This window comes from Danio aesculapii, chromosome 1, assembly GCF_903798145.1.
Source record: "Danio aesculapii chromosome 1, fDanAes4.1, whole genome shotgun sequence".
Classification (NCBI taxonomy): Eukaryota; Metazoa; Chordata; class Actinopteri; order Cypriniformes; family Danionidae; genus Danio; species Danio aesculapii.
The window spans coordinates 7,050,572-7,071,182 of record NC_079435.1 but is presented as its reverse complement, the minus strand read 5'-3'; the positions used below and the strand labels follow the sequence as shown (position 1 = coordinate 7,071,182).

The 20,611-nt window shown below is 34.7% G+C and overlaps 1 protein-coding gene across 1 annotated transcript in view; it reads right to left on the bottom strand.

Annotated features, from left to right (window-relative positions):
* Nucleotides 1-20,611, bottom strand: part of usp34 (ubiquitin specific peptidase 34) — a 102,979-nt gene that overhangs the window by 57,787 nt on the left and 24,581 nt on the right. The window contains exons 7-19 of the mRNA XM_056456449.1: nucleotides 18,266-18,458; nucleotides 17,720-17,781; nucleotides 17,562-17,643; nucleotides 16,910-17,002; nucleotides 15,454-15,579; nucleotides 15,172-15,301; nucleotides 13,131-13,261; nucleotides 12,115-12,884; nucleotides 7,530-7,744; nucleotides 6,559-6,677; nucleotides 6,347-6,474; nucleotides 2,923-3,012; nucleotides 2,042-2,137 (exon numbers count right to left, since the gene is read on the bottom strand). Coding sequence (XP_056312424.1) covers nucleotides 2,042-2,137; nucleotides 2,923-3,012; nucleotides 6,347-6,474; nucleotides 6,559-6,677; nucleotides 7,530-7,744; nucleotides 12,115-12,884; nucleotides 13,131-13,261; nucleotides 15,172-15,301; nucleotides 15,454-15,579; nucleotides 16,910-17,002; nucleotides 17,562-17,643; nucleotides 17,720-17,781; nucleotides 18,266-18,458 — 2,235 coding nt within the window. The remainder of the gene's footprint in view (nucleotides 1-2,041; nucleotides 2,138-2,922; nucleotides 3,013-6,346; nucleotides 6,475-6,558; nucleotides 6,678-7,529; nucleotides 7,745-12,114; nucleotides 12,885-13,130; nucleotides 13,262-15,171; nucleotides 15,302-15,453; nucleotides 15,580-16,909; nucleotides 17,003-17,561; nucleotides 17,644-17,719; nucleotides 17,782-18,265; nucleotides 18,459-20,611) is intronic.

Sequence of the window (20,611 nt, the reverse complement as noted above, 5' to 3'; positions counted from 1 at the left end):
ACGATTATTCCATCATATACCGCCCCTTTCCAGTTGTACACATTTGTTACTCTGCAAAGCTCAGTTCTACGTGAAAATGACTAAAAGCATGTACTGTAATGTAACTTTTGCAGCACGGGATGCGCATCATTCATATTTTAAAAAAGTGCGAAAGAGCTCATGCAGTTGTGTGTGCGCGCGCCGTGCTTAGCCTCGGACAGGCTCGGAGAGACGAGCGGAGCACACACATCTAACGCCATCTTAATGCGAGTGCTTTAATGGGCACATAGGTTACCCCTTTTTCATATTTAATATAAGTCTTTTGTGTCCCCAGAATGTGTCTGTAAAGTTTCAGCTCAAAACACCCATCAGATTATTTATTATAGCTGTTTGAAGTGTCTATATTATAGCTGGAAAAAAGGTTTTTCTGTTTTTATGTACTGGCCCTTTAAGGTTAGTCCTCCCCGCCCACCGTTCCCACATGCCTGTCAGCAATCGCTGCCCTCGGCTGCCTCAGGAAGCAGATCTCATGTAACGTGTGTGAGAAATACTACAGTAAGAACTTTAACAATCAGTATTTGATGCATTTTTTGTGGATTTGCAACGAGTCACACACAATTTCATTACAAAGTTCACGCACACACACAGCAAGAAAATCCCTCACTGCTCTTGACTGAAGGACTTTTACAGCTAAAGTTTTTTTTCTCACAGTGAAGATGCTTAAAGCACAGTATAAACCTAACAGATTTAATAACTCATTTCTAATAACTGATTTCTTTTATCTTTGCTATGATGTAAAGTACTTTATATTTGACTAGATATTTTTCAAGATACTAAGTATTCAGCTTAAAGTGACATTCAGAGGCTTAATTAGTGTAATTAGGCAAGTCATTATACAACAGTAGTTTCTTCTGCAGGCAATCAAACATATATATTGCTTAAAGGGGCTAATATTGTTGAGCTATTAATATAGGTTTCAAAATATTTAAACCTGCTTTTATTCTAGCCGAAATAAAACAAATAAGACTTTCACCAGTAGAAAAAATATTATAGGAAATACTGTGAAAAATGCCTCTGTTAAACATCTTTTGAGAAATATTTATATATATTTAAAAAAAAATTCCCAGAAGGGTGACTAATTTTGATTTCAACTGATAATCGTTTTGAATAATCGTGATTACAATTATGACCAAAATAATAATGATTATGATTTTTCCCATAATCGAGCAGCCCTACATCAGAGTCTACAAATATAAAAACATGAACATCAACAAATCCAGTTTATGTTATTAGATTAAAACAGGAATCAAATCACAGCTTGTGAATGGTGAGTGTGATAACAATTGGTATTACGTAGGCACAGGTCAAAGGGTTCATAAAGGGTCCACAAAAATATTCCAGGTTTCTAAAAATATGTGTGTTTTATTTTGTTTAAGCTATATGTTAGATATTCTAAATGCAGCGTGTCATTTATGATATTTATAAATAATTCAAATGTTGGAGGGAGTTCCTGTTTCCAGTTTAACAGAATACATTTCCTAGATACAAAAGAAATTAGACCTATCCTTTTGGAAATAAAGGCTCTGATACTTCATTCAAGTCCACCCCAAAAAGATATATTAAAGGAGTCTTGTGATATTTCTTCCCCAGGTCCATCACAGAGAACTCATGTACAGAATCCCTAAACTCCTTTAGTTTTTTACAGTTTCAAAAAAATATGCACATTTTTTACATTTCTACCACGGATGTCTTCAAAATGTCTTGTTTTGCGTTCAAATAAAGAAAGAAACCACTTGAGTGTGAGTAAATGATGATGAAAGGTTTATTTCTGCAGGAACTGTCCCGTTAAGTAATGAATGACTGCTGAAAATTGAGCTTTGCATCATAGGAATGGATTACATTTTAAAACATATTAAATTAGAAAGGAACAGAATTCTGGATCAAATAAACGCAGTTTTGGTGATATAAAATACAAAAATAATAATAATAATAATACCACTTAATTACAACTTCTGATAAGTTTTACAGAAATATAGTACATATACATAATAAATGCACTTACAGAGCAAACTTGTGGCGCTGCTCTCTGACTTCCTGAATATAGTGTAACAGATCATCAAAGAAGAGCTTCATCATGTGCAGTTCCTTTTCTGCCCACCTGCAGCACACAAGGGGGAAAATATGAAAAATCACTCAAATAAATCATCTGAAAAATTGTCCAAGCTCTAATCATCATTAAACATTTGCACATTTAAAATTTGCACATATTCATTGCACTGATTCACTTATCTGAACTGTACATACCCACTGCACATGGACATTTGTAATTATGTACACACCCACTGTACATATACATTTGTAATTATGATTACCTATCTGCACACTTCTGATTAATAATAGCAACCTGTACATATATTCATTTATTGTAAATCTCTGTTCATAGCTAATACAACCTGTATATAATGTTCATAGTACATCCATCTGTAAAGATCACCATAGCTTTTCTATAACTGCACTTTATAACTATACCTGTATGCTGCACTTGCTGCTATTGCACTGCTGGTTAGACCTAAACTGCATTTCGTTGCCTTGTACTTGTACATGTGTAATGACAATAAAGCTGAAAGGGATAGATTGCACCAAAATGAGCATTTACTCTTCATTTACTCACTCTAAGTTCTTTCTTCTGTTGAACACAAAGGAAGATATTTCGAAAAATGTAACCATTGGCTTCCATTCAAGTCAATTAAATGCTATGAAAGTTAATGGTTATCATTTCTAACAATCTTCATAATATCTTCATTCGTGTTCAACAGACAGAAGTAACTCAAACTGGTTTGGATCCACATGGGTGTAAAAAATAATGACAATTTTCATTTTTGGGTGAACTATCCCTTTAAAAGGAATATACCAGTAAAAACAACGACGGGAAGAGTTTCTTACATGGTAATCCAATGAGTGTCGTAGCTGGAGCCGAACTGCTGGAAGGTTCCGAAGAGTTTTGGCAGTAAACGCAAAGACACCACCACTGACCTGATGAACACACGACAACAACAAAACAATCAAATACAGTTGAAGACTAAATTATTTTCTTAATTTCTCAAGTGATGTTTAACAGAGCAAGGACATTTACACATTATTTACTATTATAAATGAGAAAGCACGGACAGATCTCTCTTTTAATTAATGATTTTATTCTACAGGCCACTTTAATCTACTGTATGTGCACAAATATTTTACTGTATAGTCAGTAACAAGAACAAGTAACAAGTAACAAGACTTAACAGTATTAAGTCAAAACTAGAGAGAGAGTTTTAATAAACAGCAAAAATCAGGAGAAAGAAAAATGATCTAATTATTTAGCTTTTATTGCATGTACTCATTTGAATGTATATGTATTATCTTTCTATGTCTGATGTTCGGTGACCAAACTCTTATTTTAATGGACATACATAACTGTATAATAAATGTTTAAACATGGCCAAAATTATTGTCTATATTTACTGAGATATTAATTTCATTTAAAAAGTGTTATACCTATTTATGCAGAGCATTATAAAGTATTTTATATATATTTTGAATTATTAGCCCCCCTGTTTATTTTTTCCCCAATTTCTGTTTAACTGAGAGGTTTTTTCAACACATTTCTAATCATAATAGTATCAATAACTCATTTCTATTAACTGATTTATTTTATCTTTGCCATGATGACAGTAAATAATATTTGATTAGATATTCTTCAAGACACTTCAATACAGCTTAAAGTGACATTTGAAGGCTTAACTAGGTTAATTAGGTTAACTAGGCAGGTTAGGGTAATTAGGCAAGTTATTGTATAAAGATGGTTTGTTCTGTAGACAGTCGAAATAAAATATAGCTTAAAGGGGCAAATAATATTGACCTTAAAATGGTGATTAAAAAATTAAAAACTGCTTTTATTGTAGCTGAAATAAAACAAATAAGACTTTCTCCAGAAGATAAAATATTAGCAGACATACTGTGAAAATTTCCTTGCTCTGTTAAACATCATTTGGGAAATAATAAAAAAAAATAATAATCAAAGGGGGTCGAATAATTTTGACTTCAACTCTGTGTGTGTGTGTGTGTGTGTGTGTGTGTGTGTGTGTGTGTGTGCGCGTGTGCGCGTGTATATATATATATATATGAAATAAAAGTATAAACTGCCAAGGCGAATATTATTGGCATTTAATAAACTACTGGTCAAATTCAAGTTTAATAGTGAATAAAATACATCTTGAACTTACAATGTGAAAAACAATCTTATATATGCAATGCATTTCTGATGTTTTGAATTATTACACTTTTCATTGCTATTTAAAGACTAGTAGGAAAGAAGACAAGAATTAGATATTAATGACTGTCTGTTTCAGTTATGCAATAGTGATGTTGTGATTTTAAAATAATCAACTTTTTTAATTGTGGAGATCACGTATGGTATAAGTGGATGTGATTTTGTTTCTTGTGAGATAAAAAAAATTGTCCAAAATAGTTCCAGTCAGTTTTGATCACAGTTTGAAATAAATGCACTTCCTGCAAAAACATTAGCAGTAACCATAGCAACCGCTGTGAGTGACAGTTGCCGGAACCACCTTCTCTCTATAAATAGTAGCTGCGTCTCATTTTAGAGGCTGCATCCTCCGAAGGAAGCTGGGTCTATTCTGCGCAAGCTATGATGACTTTCACCTTGATATTTTAGCGCGGATGTATACCTGACCGGTGAGCCGTCTAACAAACAAGTGCCCTTCTGAATCAAATCAGCATGATGCCTGACTTTAACTGCATTTCGGCAGTTTCACTTTAACTCGAACATTTCATTCATGCCCCTGTGACAAACTGGGGTTATTAGACGCAAATAAGGAGTAAGGACTGGGAAGAGTGTTATGGAATTTAAAAACGCATGGCGAAAACTTCTGCATTTCGCGATGTGTGTGTGTGCGGTCCTTTACTGACAGCCGCGTGTGTGGATCTTGTCGGAAAATATGGTGAAAAGTCCTACATGACTGTAATAGTTTGATTGCGGTGTTTACTTCAGTAATGCCACTGATATAAGCATACTCCACATGTCTTAATTCCATTTGTTTAGTTCAGTTATGACTTTAGTCGGATTAAGGTGATCAAAAATCGCTGTTTGGAGTTTATGAAGGTCTACAGTTCAAAATTCATGTTCAACTCAATAAACAGTTAGCAAACACAAGAACATCTTATTGAACATCATTTATTTTCATCACCAATTATCATAGTAGAACAGTTTCTGAGCAGTTTGTGATGCATTTTGGAAACAGGAGATGAGCCCCCGGTCTAATGCACCACCTGGCTCAAGAAACCCGTTCTCAAAGACTTATTATTTGGGTATCACACATATTCTGAATGCCTTCGGCAGTGTTCAAAAGAGCCGTTTTAATCTAGATTGATTCCGAGATTTATCTAGATTTAAAAATTTAATCTACGCCCACCTATAATTATAATACATGTATTGTATATGAATTAGGTTAATTTTACTTGGGTATCTAAACACGTTAAAAAACAAAAAGAGTATGATATGTCTTACTAAAAGGCGATTTTAAAGACAGTTTACATTATTATGTGCACATGTATGGATCAAAGGAATTATATTTCCAGCTTTTGTAAATCTTGTTTTGCCTTCAGATCACTTAAAATAAGTTTTAAAATCACTTTGAAAAAAATCATTACAAATTTCCTTAGCGCTTATTAACAGCACCTGTTATGGTTCCTAGGTGATAAGATCTGTCCTCTGTAGGTGAGATTTTAGGTCTCATTTTAAAATACTCGGTTCAGCCTGTGTGGATTCCGAAGGACTCACCTTTGAAGTCTGCATCCTTGGGAGGATGCAGCCTCTGAAATGAGACACAGCTAGTGTATTGTGTTGTATTGTATTGTGGTATATTGTATTGTATTGAGTCGTCATCACGGTAGCGCAGTGGGTAGCACGATCGCCTCACAGCAAGAAGGTCGCCTGTTCGAGTCCCGGCTGGGTCAGTTGGTGTTTCTGTGTGGAGATTGCATGTTCTTCGCATGTTGGCGTGGGTTTTACTCCAGGTGCTCCGGTTTCTTCCACAGTCTAAAGACATGTACTATAGGTGAACTGAATAAGCTAAATTGGCCGTAGTGCATGTGTGTGAAAGAGTGTGTATGGGTGTTTCCCAGAGATGGGTTGCGGCTGAAAGGGCATCCGATGCGAAAAATCATATGCTGGATAAATTGGCGGTTCATTTAACTGTGAAGACCCCTGATTAATAAAGGGACTAAGCTGAAAAGAAAATGAATGAATGTATTGTGTTGTGTTGTAATGTACTGTAATGTATTGTATTGCATTGTATGGTCTGACCGGTGGTTGGCCAGGTTCTCCAGACAGCCCTCGATGAAGCGCATGCGGATCTGACGGTCAGTGAACCAGCAGACCAGAGAACATAGCAGCTTCTCCGCCTCGTTGATCAGGCCTTCTGATAGGTGGATCTAATGAATGCAACACAAGTCACAATCACCCAATCGAAACGTTAAACACTTGCAGGAGTTTGGTTTACAGTCAGGTAAATGTACCGCATTGTCATCCTGGACCAGGTCCCACAGAAGAGTGTTTCCTTTCTTACAGACGTTGTCCAGGTTGATGTCAGTCACCGCATGTGAGGAGGAGTACTGATGTTTGTGCACTGCCGGGCCTGGACCAAAAACATCATGTGACTTATATTTAAAATAGCTTCTGTTTAATCATGTAAAGGTTTAACCAGACTGTCTTAAAGAGACAGTACACCCAAAAAATGAACATTCTGTAGTTACAGTTTTCCAACATTCTTCAAAATATCTTCTTTTGTGTTGAACAGAATATAATAAACATCTTAGAGGTTCGAAACAAGTCAAGGGTGAGTAAATGAGATAACACTTCACATAATTCAGGCTATTAGCTAGTGGCTTATTACCTGCCTATTATTAATATATTAACCGTTTATAAGTAGTTATAAAGTATGATCTTACTCTACGTCCCAAAATCGACCCAATAGCTAAACCAAATGACACCTAATTACTAGTTTACTGAGCTAATAGTCTCAGTTAAAGAGATCGTTCTTGCAAAAATGAACATTTACTCAATCAATGAGTTTCTTTCTTCTGTAAAACACAAATGAAGATATTTTGAAGAATGCTGAAAATCTGTAACCATTGACTTCTATAATAGGAACAAGAATACTATGAGAGTCAACAGTTACAGGTTTCCAGCATTCTTCAAAATGTCTTATTTTGTGCTTAACAGAAGAAAGAAACTCATAAAGGTGTAAAACAAAAGGTCAGAATGTTCATTTCCTTTATTGTCTTGTTAATATATTGTGACATGCAATGTGATTGTAACATCACAGCAGTGTGGTTCCCCCAAGTGCTGGTCCCATTTATACCCATTCAGATGCTCCGCCAACAGTGGACACTTAATCAATAATGTAGAGAGTGAATGAGACAGAGGGAAGTTAGTAAAATAACTGGACTGGAATGCATCCTAATAGCCAGTGTAAGCATGTGTGCACCTTGCACCAGGTGTTCGTGGTATATTGAGGCCAGGTTGGGCAGGTGCTGCTGCAGGTGTGAGCTGAGCTCAGCGTGAGAGTTGATCTGGACGAGCTCTTCTTCACAGCCGGACTCCTCTCCGTCAAAATCCGCCATGTTCTTCTCTGATTTGGCACTGACTTGGGAACTGCTGCAGCTCACATCGTCGGCACTCAGCATGTCCTCTACCATATGACTGTAGAGAGAGAGAGAGAGGTAGGTTCAAGCTACTTTTTAAGACATGCTCGTGGAATATACAACCTCAAAATGCACAGTTAGTGAATGATATATTGCAGCCATATAGGCTGCATAATTCTAATATGGCTGCAATATATTGTGGATCACTAATCTGAACTGCTTATTTTTTAAATGGTGGATTACTACTATACTGGCCATGAGGGTTTAGACTAAGGATGCTCCAACTCCAAAGCTGCTTCTGGCCATGACATGTCACACCTTAATTGTTATAGGAGATATATTATATATTATACTATATGCAGTAGGCATGGGACGATAACCGTTTTTAGGGTTTACCGTGGTTTGCAAAAGTCAAGGTTTTAAAATCGCCAACAATTTCTGTGGCGGCGCAGTTGGTACAGTAAGAAGGTCGCTGGTTTGAGCCTTAGCTGGGTCGGTTGACGATTCTGTGTGGAGTTTGCATGTTCTCCCTGCGTTCGCGTGGGTTTCCTCCGGGTGCTCCGGTTTCCCCCACAGTCCAAAAACATGTGGTACAGGTGAATTGGGTAGGCTAAATTGTCCGTAGTGTATGAGTGTGAATAAGTGTGTATGGATGTTTCCCAGAGATGGGTTGCAGCTGGAAGGGCATCTTCTGCATAAAACATGTACTGGATAAGTTGACGGTTCATTCCGCTGTGGCAACCCCAGATTAATAAAGGGTCTAAGCCGACAAGAAAATGAATGAATGAATGAACATGTTCTGTTATACCGTTCCTACGGTATGTGTAAGATTTTTTACTTTTTAAATTTTTTTGTTTTGTTTTTTAGGACAACAGTATCTCCAGCAGAAAAGATATCCAACGATGCTATTTTAAATTGTAAAGGAATCTATGTTTTTGAAACTAATGAAGACAGCAGAAGTGAAGATGGTTTCCATCCAAAATGCGAATTAACTTTATGCGCAAAACTGGATTATCTTAAAAAAGATGTGCAAATAAAGCAGCGTTTCCATCTAATATGTCAAAGAGAATAAAATCCTCACTTCCTGATTAACTGGTGCCAAATATCAACAGTAAAAACTGAATTTGCTGCAGTTGGAGAAGTTGTGTGAATCTTTTCTTCATTTAATAAATGACTTCCACCTCACAAGGCAATGCTGATGTGCAATGAACGCACAGTGGTGTTTGAAGGCGTGAGATGTGGAGCACAGATACTCTTGACAGTTCTGGAGGTCATTAATAATATAATAACACTAATACTGAAACGGTAAGGTGTTTTAGAATGACCAAGACAACATTTCAGATGTTGTGCTCAGCCTGCTGGTTTGTCCATTCACACACATTTTTATCATCCTATGGTCTCTTATAACAAAATCACATGACCTTTTTTAATGCGCATAGTGGAATTTGTTCGCTAAAAGTGTTTCCATTTTAGTCTTTGAGCATCTTTTCTTGGAATAAAAATTAGAGTAGAATAAAAAATGATCCTACTTCGTTATGTGCATACGTTTTTACCCACATTTTAAAAATATATGCGCATCTTGACGATTTTTTATGCACATATCCAAAATAGCTCATAAAAATAGGTGGATGGAAACATAGCTAGTGGTTCATTTGAATTATTTAGCTTGACATGTTTACAGTTCGAAAATATTATAAATGTTTCCACAAATTAAAATATATTGTGTTCAATGGGGAAAAAAGTTTTGTTTTTACCCAGACATTTAAAAAGAACATATTATTATCATCCCATCAGAATCATATACCGGCCCATGCCTAATATGCAGCATCCTTAACTTATTCTCATAGATAAGGCAAGATCTTCTCTTAAGGTTAATACTTAGAGGGAAAATGTGATTTATGCATTATAAAGCGTGAAGCATTAGAATCAGTGCTCTATATCGGCTGATCACCATGAGAAGGAATCAGCAAAAATCCTGATCGGTGCATCCCTAGATTTGACTGGTGTTTTCAAGATGAAATTACACAATTACACACATTATGCTAATAATAACACAATATCTCGATCATTCCTCGTAATTTCACTGATTTCTGTTTTAAAATAAAATTAAGAAAGATTAAAGAGACAGTTCAACTAAAAATGAAAAACTCTCATCATCTGTGCCCCTGGTCCACAAAATCAGTCTCATGTTGCACAGGTATATTTTTACCAATGTCCAACATTACATCAAAATTATTGATGTTTCTTTTATGCCAAAAAAATTAACAATATTAAGAAAGGTTCATTCGCATGAAGATATTTTGTACATTTACTACTGTTAATACATTAAAACTCTTTTTTTTTTAAACTACGAAATTAATTTGTTAATAACTGTAAAGGTGATGATCTCAATATTTAGATTTCTTTGACCCCTCAGATTGTGTATTGTCAAATAGTTGCATCTCAGACAAATATTGTCCAATCATTGCAAAACATACATCAATGGTAAGAATTGACACTTATGATTGGTGTTCTGGCCCAGGGTCACAATAACGCACCTTGAAATTGTTCCACTTCAAGCTTTACAACACAACACAGAATATCTTCATCTGTGTTCAACAGAAGAAAGAAACTCAAACAAGTCTAGAAAGAGTGAAGGATGAGTAAATGATGACAGAATCATTGTGTGTATACAGGCACTTGTGCATACAGTTAGGTCCATAAATATTTGGACATTGACACAATTCTAACATTTTTGGCTCTATACACCAACATATGAATTTGAAATTAAACAAGATGTTCTTTAACTGCAGACTGTCAGCTTTAATTCGAGGGTATTTACATCCAAATCAGGTGAAAGCTGTAGGAATTACAACAGTTTGCATATTTGCCTCCCACTAGTTAAGGGGCCAAAAGTAATTGGAGAGAATAATAATCATAAACCAAACTTTCACTTTTTAATACTTGGTTACAAATCCTTTGCAGTCTACAGCCTGAAGTCTGGAACACATAGACATCACCAGATGCAGGGTTTCATTCCTGGTGGTGCTCTGCCAGATCTCTACAGCAGCTGTCTTCAGTTCCTGCTTGTTCTTGGGGCATTTTCCCTTCAGTTTTATCTTCAGCAAGTGAAATGCATGCTCAATCATATTTAGGTCATGTGATTGACTTGGCCATTGCATAACATTCCACTTCTTTCCCTTTCAAATACCCTTGGTTGCTTTTGCAGTATGTCTTGGGTTATTCAATCTGCAATGTGAAGTGCCATTCAATGAGTTCTGAAGTATTTGGCTTAATATGAGCACAAAATATTGCCTGGAACGCTTCAGGATTCATCCTGCTGCTTTTGTCAGCAGTCACATCATCAATAAATATAAGAGAACCAGTTCCATTGACATCCATACATGCCCACGCCATGTCACTACTACCACCATGCTTGACTGCTTAAGATCATGAGCAGTTTCTTTCCTTCTCCATACTCTTTTCTTCTCATTACTCTGGTACAAGTTGATCTTGGTCTCATCTGTCCATAGGATGTTGAAGGCTTTTTTAGAACTCTAATATGAGGCTCACCAATGGTTTACATCTTGTGGTGAACCCTCTGTATTTGCTTGGGTGAAGTATTCTCTTAATAGCTGACTTTGATGCACATACACCTACCTCCTGGAGAGTGTTCTTGATCTGGCCAGCTCTTGTGAAGGGTGTTTTCTTTACCAGAGAAAGAATTCTTTAGTCATGCACCACAGTTGTTTCAGTGGTCTTTCGGTGTAACTGAGCTCACTGAGCCGTTCTTACTTTTTAAGAATGTTCCAAACAGTTGTTCTGGCCATACCTAATGTTTTTTGCTATCACTCTGATGTGTTTGTTTTGTTTTTTCAGCCTAATGATGGCTTACTTATAGTGACAGCTCTTTGGATCTCATCTTGAGAGTTCCAAGATTCCAAATGCACATAGTACACTTGAAATGAACTCTGGACCTTTTATCTGCTTGTTGTAATTGGGATAACGAGGGAATAACACACATCTGGCCACGGAACAGCTTGGAAGCAAATTGTCCAATCACTTTTGGTCCCTTAACAAGCGGGAGGCACATATGCAAACTGATGTAATTTCTACAGTGTTCACCTGATTTGGATGTAAATACCCTCAAATTAAAGCTGACAGTCTGCAGTTAAAGATTTTCATTTTAAATCGTGTGTTGGTGTATAGAGCCAAAAATGTTAGAATTGTGTCGATGTCCAAATATTTATGGACCTAACTGTATGTAGCTATAGAGATTTCTTTCCCCTGTTGTTTCTGTTTTTCTTTTGCAATCCATTGACTATCGCATATGAATGTATAAGATCATTTATGCTGTAGGTTTGTGTTTTTGTAACACTTTTTTTGTGTTCCAAAGAATTAAAAGCCATAAAAAAAGTGGCAAACAGCAGATTTGAACGTCAGCCTCACCCGTCGTGATGGTGGTGATGATGATGATGGTGATGATGGTGGTGGTGGTGATGGTGGTGCTGCGGGCTGATGAAACGCCTGCAGTTGAACAGCTCATTCCCCATGGCCTCCGTCAGGAAGTCGGCCGGTCGGGGCATGCAGGCGGGGTCCTGGGAAACAGAGCCCATCTCTGGCTGTGTTTGCTGGGGATTCTGGGATTGGGAGGGATCGGTCGGCTCTCCTGACGTTCCCTCTAGGCACACAGAAGAGGAAGAGGAGCACGGGTCCAGGATCCTGAGCGAGGAGGAAGACGAGGCAACCAATGCGGCGGCCGCCTCTGGGGTGAACGGGATGGATTTAGTTTTGGAAAGTAAAGAAGCGGAGGAAATTGATCCAGGAATGCCGGATGACATCCCAGGACGCTCCGGAGGACCCTGAACATCCTCAAGTGCTTCCCCGGCTTTTCGTTTGCGCATTTCTGATGTGGACGGCTCCCGGGGGTCTTTCTGAGGGCTGCCCTCGGATGCAACAGCGGGTCTGTCGTCTTCCTCGTCCTCGTCATCATCTTCATCGTCTTCATCGTCGTCTTCCTCTTCTTCCTCCTCCTCTTCCTCCTCCTTCAGGGCTTCGCTGTCGGCCATGTCGTCGGAGTGGAGCTCACTGCCCGGGCTGCCTGCTGATTGGCTGGCTCTGCTGGACCCTGCTTCGTTACTGGAAGCCTCGCTACGGCCGCTGCTGCTGCCCTCTTCTCCACTGTTCGCCGTCTCATCTGAGCTGCCCTGCAGAGACTCCTATGGAGGACAGAGATCGACTCATTAGATGTGTTTACATTCACTGATTACGGCTGGACATTTGCCGCCAGTTTATCAAGAAGTGATGATTTTGTTCTCTTTGACTCATACAGAATTTTGCTTCATTCACTAATATTTTATGCTATATTCTAATTATGTACATTTGCATATTTAGATGGAAAACTAGCTACTAAAGCGAACCGACACTTGCTTTTGTGACGTTTTTGACAATGTGTTTTGTGTTACCTCAGTATCTGACAGCCTCTGCTGGCCTCGCTTCCCGCTGCTCATGATTGGCTCGTCCATCTCCATGTCACTCCCTCCGCTGTGATGCGTGTCGCTGTTGTCACTGCTCTCAGGGCTTCCTGCGGGAGATCCTGGGGAGGAAATAAAATATGATTCACCTTTAAAGCTCTGCTCATATATAATAGCAAAACAAAGAAATAAAAACGCAATAAAACATTAACAAAATATTTTAAAGTATTTTTTGACTTTTTTCAAACAATAATGAACCAAAATAAGCAAATAAATAAAAACATTTAAACATGTCAACAGACAAATGTTATCAGTAGAAAATAAAAATAAAATATAAATGACATTTAAATTAAATTAATAAAATAAATAACAAATATTTTTAAATATGTTTTTATTTTACCGTTTTCACAGTTTTTAACCATAATGACAAAAAATAAGCAAATAAATAAAAACATTTAAACATGTCAACAGAGAAATGTTATCAGTAGACAATAAAAATAAAATGCAAATGACATTTAAACTAAATTAATAAAATAATAAATAACAAATGTTTTTAAATATACATTTTATTTTACTGTTTACACATTTTTTAACCATTATGACAAAAAATAAGCAAATAAATAAAAACATTTAAACATGTCAACAGACAAATGTTATCAGTAATCAAGAAAAAATAAAAATAAATTGTTTAACAACCTTCATGCAAAGAAACTTCAACCAAACATTTTGCTCAAATTTGTATTTGTAAACATTTGTATTACATTATTTTAAATGTACTTCCACTGCAATGTTTATATGCTTCTCAGAATAACAATTAAGTAAACTAGAGTGAATAATAAAGAGGAAAACAAAACCTTTAAAAGTGGGCACAGGTTCAGGTCTTTATGCATATTTGTTAAGTTGACATTAATGGATATTAGTACTACACTCAAAAAATAAATAAATAAAATTAATAAATAAATACATAAAATTAATAAATAAATAAAATAAAAAATATATATACACTACCTGATAAAAGTCTTGTTGCCTGTCCAAGTTTTAGGAACAGCAAATAATAACTTGACTTCTAGTTGATTATTTGGTATCAGAAGTGGCTTAAATGAAAGGCAAAGGCCTCTAGATTACACTTATTTTACCAAAATATAATATGATGAGCCTTGATTTCATTAGGACAGTAAGGTCTGACTTTGATTAGACAAAAGTCTTGTCACTTAACAGAAATAATGTCCAGTATAGAATATAAAGTCATGCTGCAGTGGAAAAAGATGAATATTGTGTCTGACTTCATCATGAGCTTGGAGGACTGCATCCAAACATCTCTGCAATGACTCAAATCACTTATTAATAAAGTCATCTGAAATGGCAAAGAAAGCGTTCTTGCAGGACTCCCAGAGTTCATCAAGATTCTTTGGATTCATCTTCAGTGCCTCCTCCATCTTACCCCATATATGCTCAATAATGTTCATGTCTGGTGACTGGGCTGGCCAATCCAGCACCTTGACCTTCTTTGCTTTCAGGAACTTTGATGTGGAGGCTGCAATATGAGGAGCGCTATCTTGCTGAAGAATTTGCCCTCTCCTGTGGTTTATAATGTAATGGGCAGCACAAATGTCTTGATACCTCAGGCTGTTGATGTTGCCATCCATTCTGCAGATCTCTCGCACGCCCCACACTAAATGCAACCCTAAACCATGATTTTTCCTCCACCAAACTTGACCAATTTCTGTGAGAATCTTGGAACCATGTAGGTTCCAATAGGTCTTCTGAAGTATTTGTGATGATTGGCATGCACTTCAACAGATGACTCATCAAAGAAGAAAAAAATAAATAAATAAATAAATAAATAAATAAAAATAAATAATTTTTTTAAAAAAGACCTACCTTCTGCTACTTTTCCAAACTAGAAGTCAAGTTATTATTTGTTGCTCTTACAACTTGGATTGACGACAAGACTTTTGACAGGTTGTGTGTGTGTGTGTGTGTATATACATACTTATACTTTCTGTGTATAATGATTAAACTCTGAACGCACCTTTTTTGTTGCCCATGGGAATGTTGGTGTTGAGCAGGGAGGCGAAGGAGCTCTGTTTGGACAGTTGAGTTTTGGCTGCCAGCGCATTATTCCACAAAGCCTTGATCAACATGGACGCCAAATACAGCGTCTACACACACACACACAACTCAATCACAACCTTGTGATAAATACGATTTCATTTCCTCCAACAAGTGTTTATGATCATTGCATTGCACAGTTTTGCATGTGAATAAACTGGCTTGGTGTAATTGTGTGTAATTGTGTATGAAAGCATGTTACCTGTTCGGTGTGTGCGCTGGGGTGTAATCCTGACACTAGACTGAGCACATGTCGCAGAGGAACAGGGTCGAGGTTCTTGATAAGCGAGGGGAACAGATCGTGGATGTAGCGGCTGCAGTGTTTCAGCTAAACACACACACACATATTATTATTAATAATTACATAAATGAAAAAAACAAAACAGCTTTTCACCAGATTGGATTATTTATTTTGAATTCAATATAATGCTTATATCTTATAAAAAAAATTATTTAATGTTTTATTTGACCATAAATAATTTAAATTTTACTTTTAAATGTTGGGACGGGGTATTTATGATATTTGTAAATTAATTTTAAAATATATTTTAAGATATCAGTTATCTTAAAAATTTGAAATAAAAAGATTATTATTTTGCGTTTTGAAACCAATGTTATACAAAAATGCATTAGTGAATAGACTCAACATTAGTATTGTTATTATTAGTAAATAATATATAGTTAGTAACAACATTAAAAACAAGTAATAGATTGCATTTTTTTCTTATTTTATATTTTCAATTATTGAGGATCTATTAATAGTTCTTGTGAGTAATAACAACACTGGTACGCAAATTGCACAATAATTTTTTTAAAACAAGTTATGATATCGAAGATTTTTTATACAGTTTTAAATGAAAATGGCTTTTGGAATGTATTTATTATTTATAATTATTATTATTAGGGCTGGGCTGATAAATGATATATCATATCGCAATTTATGTCAATAACAATGGTAAGCTCTGGACTTTTTTTTAATTTATTGATTATTTTTATTGTTTTCATCTTTATTAGAAAGATCAGTAGAAAGTATTGACAGGAAAGCATGGGGAGCAGAGAGAGGTGAAGGATCGGCATAGGACCACGTGGCGGGAATCTAACTCGGGTCGCCGTGAGCACCAGAGTGCATATGTCGACACACTAACCACTACACTACTGCGGGCAATGCTCTGGACTTTTTTTTAACGCTATATTGATTTAAAAGCCAATCACACAGCAGAAACGGAATCTACAAGAGATTGAAGTGAAGTTGATTTTAGAGATGCGCTGAATCTTCGGCCACCGGAAATTTATAGACGCTCTAATTTTTGTAGCTTCTGGAAGCATTAACAACTAATATTGAAATATATATCATTATCGTTCAATATGAAAAATAATTATTGAGATAGAATTTTTCCCATATCGCCCAGCCATATTTATTATTATTATTATTATTAATAATATATAAAACAAAGAAAATCTTTTCACAATCTCATGGGCTCCTGATGGGTAAACATGCTCATAAATTATACAGAATGAAGTATTTTGAAAATGTGAAAACGTAGATTGTTTCCTGTGAGGGTTGAGTTCATGGGTGAGGGGAGAGAATATACAGTCTGTACAGTAGAAACATCATTACCCCTATAAGAGTCTGTATGTGTGTGTGTGTGTGTGTGTACCTGAGCAGCGGCCCATATACAGTCCACATGTTGGGTGCTCAGTCTTCCTTCAGCAGCCAGAAAGTTCAGGATCACTTGGCACTGTTTAATGATCTACAGAACAATCACAAATAATAAACCATCAGTCAACGATTATAGAGAAATCAATGTTCAACCAAAGGTGTCTCGCCATTAGAGTTTATTTTCAGCTCTGGGTCGCTTCAGCCAATAGCACAACAGCAACTACTGGAGAGACAGGGCTAAAGATAGCAAGACCCCATCTGATCAAACTTAGATAAACAACCAATGCACATAATAAAGGTAATTTATTACATTTAAAAAGTAAATAATCATGTTTTTCCTTTTGGCATAAGATTATTTTGCTTGTTTTTGAGTTGTTTTGACCTAATTTTGACTTAATATTGCTGAAAACAAGACAATATGTTCTGCTCGTCTAGAAAATGCTTCTTGATTTAAGAATTTTTAGACATTTGGACTAAAAACAAGACAAAAGAAATCATTTTTGCAGTGTAGACATTTCTTTTTCCAATATTATGGCTAATTTCGTGAGCTTTGTTATTTAGATGCCATTCTCTTTGACGTTTGTTATTGATGCATGAGCAAATTGTTGGTTTTCACATCCAAGTTAGGCGATTAATGCAGGCCGGCTCACCTCAATGTGCAAATTTGGTCCGAATATGTGCTCCACAACGTTATTATTGATGAGCCAGTCAGCCAGCTCCTTCGCTATCGACCTGAGAGAGGAAATCAAGTCATTAACACACAGCAGTCTCGGCTGAGCTATTAATGCGAGTGAACTTCAGGACTCACGTCTCGGTGTCAGAAACCAGCGACTCGTTGTTACAGACATCATTGAAGGTGTGCAGCTGATTCTGCAGAGACACAGGCAAAAGAAAATCAATAAACATTGAGTGTTGTAGAAAATGGTGACACTAAGTCACTACTACTTACCTACTGGCTTCTTACCTGCCTATTATTAATATATTAACTGTTTATTATTAGTTATAAAGTATGATCTTATTTTACATCTCTAATCCTACCCAATACTTAAACCTAATTTCTACCTTACTAACTATTAATAAGCAGCTAATTAGTAGTTTATTAAGCTAGTAGTGATAGTTAATGATTTGCTAATAGCATGAATTGTGACCTAAACTACAGTGTTACCCATAAATCTACCCAATTAATGGCAGAAGAGAGTAATAGTTCAAATAGTCTAGCAATTCAGGCAGGCAGGAGAGTAGTGTAATATGCTGGTGTAGTTCTAGTTCAATTAAAACTGCTAGTATTAAGCCAGTATAAGTGTCTGAATCAAGCATAATGGTAAATCTGTAGTATTCGTAGGTGTGTGTGTACCGTGATCTGGCTCAGTCCAGCGAGTCTCATGGTGAGTGTGGGACTCATGAAGTATTTGAAGGCCAGATCCAGACTCTCCCTGTCGAAACACAGAGCACTGTCCAGCGGCTCCTTCACTGTACTCCACATCAGATCTGCCATGTTACGAGCAGCGCTCTGACGCAGCTCCTGATCTGACAGCTTACACAGATACCTGCACACGCACGCACACACACAAACAGACAAATATAATATAATAAATATAATATAATATAATATAATATAATATAATATAATACTGTATAATATAATATAATAATTTTAATATAATATAATACAATATAATACTGTACAATATAATATAATACAGTACAATATAAAATAATACAGTACAATATAATATAATATAATATAATATAATATAATATAATATAATATAATATAATACTGTATAATATAATACTGTATAATACTGTATAATATAATACTGTATAATATAATACAATATAATACTGTATAATATAATACAATATAATATAATATAATATAATATAATACTGTATAATATAATATAATATAATACTGTATAATACAATATAATATAATATAATATAATACTGTATAATACAATATAATATAATACTGTATGATATAATATAATACAATATAATACTGTATAATATAATATAATACTGTATAATATAATATAATATAATATAATACTGTATAATATAATACAATATAATACTGTATAATATAATATAATACAATATAATACTGTATAATATAATATAATACTGTATAATACAATATAATATAATACTGTATAATATAATACAATATAATACTGTATAATATAATATAATATAATACTGTATAATACAATATAATACAATACTGTATATAATAATATAATACAATATAATACTGTATAATATAATATAATATAATATAATATAATATAACATAATATAATATAATACTGTATAATATAATATAATATAATACTGTATAATATAATACAATATAATACTGTATAATATAATATAATATAATATAATATAATATAACATAATATAATATAATACTGTATAATATAATATAATATAATATAATACTGTATAATATAATATAATATAATACTGTATAATATAATATAATATAATACTGTATAATATAATACAATATAATACTGTATAATATAATATAATACTGTATAATATAATACTGTATAATATAATATAATACTGTATAATATAATACTGTATAATATAATATAATACTGTATAATATAATACTGTATAATATAATATAATATAATATAATACTGTATAATATAATATAATACAATATAATATAATATAATACAATATAATATAATATAATATAATATAATACAATATAATATAATACTGTATAATATAATATAATATAATATAATACAATACTGTATAATATAATATAATACAATATAATATAATATAATACTGTATAATATAATATAATATAGTATAATATAATATAATATAATACTGTATAATATAATTTATTATAATACTGTATAATATAATACTGTATAATATAATATAATATAATATAATATAATATAATATAATATAATATAATATAATATAATATAATATAATATAATATAATATAATATAATATAATATAATATAATATAATATAATATAATATATACCCTCGCTGCCAAGGAAATCACAAAAATGGCACAAGCCATTCGACAGGTTTGTGTCTGAGCACACAATGCAGTTTTAATGCAGTCTGTCTGGAGTCACATGACCGTCGTCTCTCTCAGCTCTCCTGCCAGCCGTCTGCCTCCCCCGAGGTCATGTGAGGAGAGCCTTGGCAACTGTTGCTATGGTGAGGGATGCTCTTCCTAGCAACCCAAGCGAGAGCAGATTCCTGGCAGCAGCAGCAGCATCTCTCTAAGAGCAGCCTGACTGTGCTCTGTCTGACTCTCATGTACAGCTAAACTCAGATTTATCAGCCTTCCTGAATTATTAGCCCCACTGTATATCTTTCCCCAATTTCTGTTTTAACGGGGAAGATTTTTTCATTTCTAAACATAATAGTTTTACTAACTCATCTCTAATAACTGATTTATTTTATATTTGCCATGATGACAGTAAATAAAATTTAACTAGATATTTTACAGTATCCTTGTATTCAGCTTAAAGTGACATTTAAAGGCTTAACTAGGTTAATTCGGCAAGTTAGGGTAATTAGACAAGTCTATAGCCCCTTTCACACAGTGATACAAGTAAATATCTATAAAATTTCTGGACCGACTTTACCGGTATATTCATAAAAAAGGTGATCACACAGGAACGGATTTTTCCAGAA